This window comes from Myotis brandtii, unplaced genomic scaffold, assembly GCF_000412655.1.
Source record: "Myotis brandtii unplaced genomic scaffold, ASM41265v1 scaffold181, whole genome shotgun sequence".
NCBI lineage: Eukaryota > Metazoa > Chordata > Mammalia > Chiroptera > Vespertilionidae > Myotis > Myotis brandtii.
The window spans coordinates 1,234,570-1,240,390 of NW_005356712.1; the positions used below are offsets into that span (position 1 = coordinate 1,234,570).

The 5,821-nt window shown below is 58.5% G+C and overlaps 1 protein-coding gene across 1 annotated transcript in view; it reads right to left on the minus strand.

Moving 5' to 3' along the window:
- Positions 1-3,756: 3,756 nt before the first annotated feature.
- The window catches only part of LOC106725695, a 4,752-nt gene continuing 2,687 nt past the window's right edge, over positions 3,757-5,821 (minus strand). Inside the window, exon 4 of the mRNA XM_014537712.1 lies at positions 3,757-4,639. Coding sequence (XP_014393198.1) covers positions 4,279-4,639 — 361 coding nt within the window. The 3' untranslated portion in view covers positions 3,757-4,278. The remainder of the gene's footprint in view (positions 4,640-5,821) is intronic.

Consider the following 5,821-nt stretch of genomic DNA (forward strand, 5'->3'; position numbering starts at 1 on the left):
CAGGCCACACAGTGAGGTTCCACCTTCAGTACCCACAAGGGGCTGGGGTGATGCTGTGGCCACAATGCCTTGTGGAGTGTTCCTTTGATGTTTTTTAGGTTAGGGTTGCTGCAGGCTGGGGAGGCGTGCAGTAACTGGATCACAGCAGAGGGGGATTTCCTGGGCTAGAAGGGTAGGGGGCGCTTGGGCCTGTTGGTGCACATGTGTTGCTGTCCCCCATGTGCTTTGCTTTGCATGTGAGCACCACGGAGACAGAGGTGGCACGGGCTGAAGTGGTGGCAGGCCACGGTAGCACATGGGCTTGGGGGAGGCATTCACTCAGTAGTTGTCCACGGAGCACCTGTTATGCTAGGCACTGCCCTGTGTGAGGAGGTGACGATAGATGATAAAGCCACATCCCCGCCCTTGCTGAGCTGTCACAGGCTGGGGGGAAGGAGGCACTCAGGCAGACAGTTCCTACCAGTTTGATACGTGCTCTCAGAGGAAGTGCACAGTACTTTGGGAACTCAAAGGAGAGGGGTCTTGAACCCTGTGCAGGGAATGTGGTCAGGGAGGGCTTCCTGGAGGAAATGGTACCCTAAACTGTTGTGCGTCTTAATTGGAACCTTGACATTTAGAAAAAGCCCTAAACGTTCATCTTTTATATGTGAATAAGGATTTCCTTACTAAGATTTGGGATTTTCTTACAGAAGAGGCCCCTAGCATAAAATCTACACATTCCCTTTAGGTAGGCATGGCGGATCTTTTTATCCTTATGTTGCGGAAGAGGAAACTGAGCTGTGATAAGTCTCAAGGGTAAGAAGACAGGAGGGTGGTCTAAGCAGAGGGAACGGCATGTGCACAGGCCGGAGGGAGGAGGCTTTTGTGTGTGTGTGCTAAGTTCATTGGCTAAGATTTGTACCTGTGACATCCCAATTGGATTTACAATCAAACCCAGCCTGAGCCCAAGGCCAAGGACGTCGGCAGCCTTGGCTTCCTCAGTGGAATGACCTTTTGGGGTGGCTTTGGTGTGACGGCTGAGGTGGAGCCAGCTTCTGGGGCTTCGGTTATCCTCCGGTCAGATGTTGAGCTCCGTCTGTGCAAACTTCCTGGGCCAGTTCTGAAGGGCATTTCCACGAGAGTTGGGGGCCCCCAGGGAAGACCCTGGCTTACCCCTTCTGGAGGAGGGCTGTGGGTAATGGGGGACTTTAGCACCTCGCTGGAGGGGGCAGAGGGAGGGAGCCCGTGCTAATCCCGGACGCTGAGACTTCCTGGAGCCAACAGCAGGCAGTTTACAGCTCCCCCAAGGCCGCTGGAAGAACTACTAGTACTTGTTTTAGAGGAGGAGCAGACTGGAGTGGCAACCTGTTATCATTTCCCCAACTGCTGCTTTCTGGGCCCCTGGGAGATTCATCGGTGATGTGTGGGCCACGGGGTGGGGCTGTGGGGAGGGGAAGCAGGCCCTGGCTCGTGCTGCCCTGTGGCTCTGCCTGCCCCATGGCCGCCCTTGTCACCTGACCCTCCCATGCACTTCTTTCCTGCTCGCCCTCCTGTCCTCCCTGTTCCATCCTCTCACAGGAAACCAATGTGGGAGGCATCCTGCACGCCTCGCTCTCTCTCCACAGCCACTCGGTGACCCGGTCTTGTTGATTTTACCTGCTTTCATTTGGAGCACAGGGAGCTGGGTCTGCCTCGGGCCAAGCCCCGCCCTCTCCAGCTCTCCAGCAAACTGCCCGAGTGACCTAACACACAAGCCTGGTCCTGCCGGCCGGCCCCTCTGCTCTCCGGGGCTTGCCCTTGTAAGTCCAGACCGCAGCAGGCCCTGGGTCCTTCACTCCCCTTCCACCAAGCTGGGACTTGCCCCCTGAGCTCCATCCCCTCTGTCTCTGCTTCTTCCTGAGGCCTCTGCCCCGAAAGCCCCGCCTTGCCGCCCCCCTGCCCAGTTTATGACGTCTCCCTGGTGAGTGCTTCCTGGGGAGACGGTGTGTCTTTGTCTCCCCCATGCCCAACACGGTGCCTGTGCCCAGGACTGTTGGGGCCGCCACTGGCAGAGGATGCAGCCCCAGAGAGAGCGGGTCGGAAGGACGGAGGAGGCAGGGAGGGCAGGTATGCGGCGCTTGCGCTGTTTTTCAAAGTTGGCCTTGGATGCCCGAGTGAGTCAAGTGTGTCGGTGCCGCCTCCTTGTGCTGTCTGTGCTGGAGAGGCCTGTGCTGCCTGCAGGGGTCGGTGCCCAGCAGGGCCCATTCCAGAAACTTCGGTCCCCTGGAATCCAGGGGAGATGAGGCTGCTTCGCAGTCCCGCCCCCCCGCCATCCCCGCGCCGTGACCAGACTTATCTCCAGTGGACCCACCAGTGGGTTGCGAGGTGCAGGGCAGCCACTGTTCGCTGCTGTCTCGGCAGTGGCCTCACCTTTGCAGATTCCCAGTTTCCTGGACCGTGAACAGCGTGGACCGTTCCCCAGCACAGTGTTGTAGGGACACGTGTGCACCGTTTTGTGCGGCCCTCACAGCCCCTAGTGGGCCATCCCTGGATGCCAGGGTTAGGCCTCTGGTGTAAGGTTCCTTTGTCTCCGCCTCTTGCTCTGGAGCAGGGTGAGGAACCCTTTTGCCCCTGGGAGGGAGCCCAGCTGATCCGCAGAGGGAGGGGGATTGTTTACCAGATGCAACGGGCGCTTGTCATGCCTGACAGTCAGGGCCTCTGGAGTAAGTCCAGGGTGGCCCAGGTCAATGCTGCCCCAAAGGGTGGGCCTTCTGCAGAGTTAGGAGTTAGAGACCTCAGACGGGCAGGTGCCGCAAGGACTCCCCTGGCCGCTCGCTGGACTCCTTCCTCGGAGCTTGGATTGTCAGAGCCGATAGCACTGGGGGCTGGGAGGTTGGCCTTTGAACCGGACTTGGGGAGGATGAGCAGTGCCCTTCCTCCCATTGGCTTGTGTACGGAGCTCCCCACGCCCCGAGCACAGGGGCCTCTGGATCTTCCACTTGGCCAGTCTTGGGAGGTTGGGATGGCTTTGAAGCAGGGGAGAGAGATCAGTGGTCGCCCTGTTTCACTAACAAACGGAGCTGGGGGCAGAGTGGCGGAGGTGGGCTGCCCACCTGCCACCTTTCAGAGCACTTTCTCTGCAGTAGCTCGGGTGTGTGCTGGGTGCTCTTTTACACCTGCTCGGGGCGGGGGCAGTCAGGGATGGCACCTGGTGAGGTGAGCACTAATGACATGTGTGCTTGGCACATGCCAGGCTGCCTCATGCCCGTTATCTTTTTTTTTAAAATAATATATTTTATTGATTTTTTACAGAGAGGAAGGGAGAGGGATAGAGAGTTAGAAACATCGATGAGAGAGAAACATCGATCAGCTGCCTCCTGCACACCCGCTACTGGGGATGTGCCTGCAACCAAGGTACAAGCCCTTGACCGGAATCGAACCTGGGACCCTTCAGTCCCCAGGCTGACGCTCTATCCACTGAGCCAAACCGGTCAGGGCTCATGCCCGTTATCTTCCTGTTCCTCCAGATGGCATGAGCGAGGCCTGGGAATCGCACTGTCCCTGTGGTGCCCGGGCTGTTGTTACATGTTCTGTGGGTGAGGGAACTGGGCTCAAAGAGGCGCAGTGTTAGCAAGTTCAACTACCAAGTCCACGCCGCGTTACGTTGCAAACTCATGGACCTGCGGAGGCCAGGCAGCTGCTGTGAATGGAGGAGGTGGGCCAGGAAGCAAAGGGACCTAGATTTCATGCTTCAGCCAGTGGTTGCCCTGCAGGGGTGCAGGTCAGTATTGCTAGCTCTCCTGGGAAACCCCTGGATTTCTGAAGTCTAACCCAAACACGTCCGTGGGGTTCAGTCTGCAGGGCGAGGCTGGTGACCGCTGCCTGGCGACCTCTTTCACATTCGCTGTTGCCTCCCTCACCCGCCCCTGGTTCTGCTGCCTGTGGAATTCCCTCGGGGAGAACCAGAGTTCATTGCTGAAAGAGGTCTTGGAGGATTTATCTGGGCTAACCCATAGCCATTTACCATTCCTGTTTCACCAAAAAGACAGGTGGGGTGGGTGAAGGCAGACGGGAGGGTGAAACGGGCACTGGCATCGCTGCTTCCGGTTCTGAGCCCTCTGGGCTCTGCCACAGGTCCCCGGGGCACCTCTCGAGGCCACTGGCACCTCCTGCTGTCTGTCACTCCACACTGAGCTGCCCTGGCTCTGAGGGTGGCACGCGGCCCTGCGTCTTCCCTCCGAGGACTGGACGCTGGGGAGAATGCCGGGACAGCTTCGTGCCTGCGTTTTGAAATGTGTCCCCAGCAGCCACGGTTCACAGTCAGTGAGATCTGCCTCCTCTTATCCCAGCTCCTCCCTTGCCTAGGTGTGGGGTCAAACAGTGGAGGGCGAGGCACCCCCTTTGCTTGCAGGCCACCCCTCTCAAGGGATGGTGCCCCCAGAAGAAGACATTGGAGTTAGGGCACAGCAAGGAGGGGTGGACAGGGACAGAGACTTCCACTTTTACAAAGGAGAAAAGTGGTGTCAGAGAGGGCAGGAGCCGGTGGCCCCGTCTGACTTCTTTGGTGACCACTTCCTGTCTGGTGTAGAGATAGGCAGGAGGAGAGGCAGCAGCCCAACGGGCAGTTTGGTTCAGATCAGAGGTTGCCGAGGTAACCACAGGCTCCCTGATTTCCGTGTAGCTGTTTGGGGACAGAAACACAGGATTTCTGGTCCTGTCTGTTGCCGGGCACAGAGCAGGCACTGAGTGCAGAGGGATGGGGTCCATGCTCCTGACCTTTTTTATTTTTATTGATTTCAGAGAGGAAGGGAGAGGGAGAGAGAGAAACATCAACAATGAGAGAGCATCATTGATTGCTGCCTCCTGCACGCCCCCTAATGGGGGAATTGAGCCCACAACCTGGGCATGTGCTCTTGGCCAGAATCGAACCTGAGAACCTTTAGTCCGCAGGCTGATGCTCTATCCACTGAGCCAAACCGGCTCGGGCCATGCGCCTGACTTTTGCTGGCCTGCCGCCTGCCCCCGTGGCCCTCCTCGGCCCCTCAGAGCGAGAAGGCATTCCATGCAGGCGCTGCAGAACCCAGGGTCCAGGGGAAGTCACCCGGCCCCCCTCTGAGCATTGCTTCTGTTAGAAGGGAGTCCCCACTGTTCAAAACCTACTGTCCTGACCGATTTGGGGGTATTCTGTGTGTGTGCACTGGGGACTCCCTGTGACGTTTTTGGCGTCAGGCCGGGCACTGCTCTTGCCATCTGCCCTGGCTCTGCCGGGGTGAATTCCGAGCTCCAGTGTCTCCTCCAGGAAAATCCAAATCAGGACTGAGGTGGGCCCCTCCCCCGCCCCTCCGTCTCCTGGTGTAACCACCGGGCCGTGGTGGAGGGAGGCCAGCCGCGCCAGGCTGGAGCCTGGGGACCCTCTGCCGCTGGAGCCCCAGGGCACAGGGCGCCGGCGAGGTTCTCCCGTGAGGCTGGCCACCTGCTTGGCTCTGCCTCGGCTCTGGGCTTGGTGGGCTTCTTGTAGGGAGACTACAGGGTCTTTGGTTCTGTGCCCACCGTGTCCTCCTGCACTGTGATGCCCCTCCATGTGAGCCCTGCTGGCGAGACCGACCGGCAGCCCAGGTCTCTGGATGCTTTTTGTTTCAGGAAAGTCTGTCTTTCCTCCTTTTTTTCTCTTGTGGTTTCCTCGTGTGACTCTGGTTAGCCAAGGCCATGAGGACTGCGGCCTCCATCTGCTCCCTCCCTGCCAGCAAGAGGCCGGTTTCCCATGGGGAGAGTTGGCAAGGTCTGGGCTTCGAGAGAAATTTGTGTCATCAGGACAGTGGCTATAGGCACCCTCCTTTGTAGATCAGTGATACCATCCCACTAG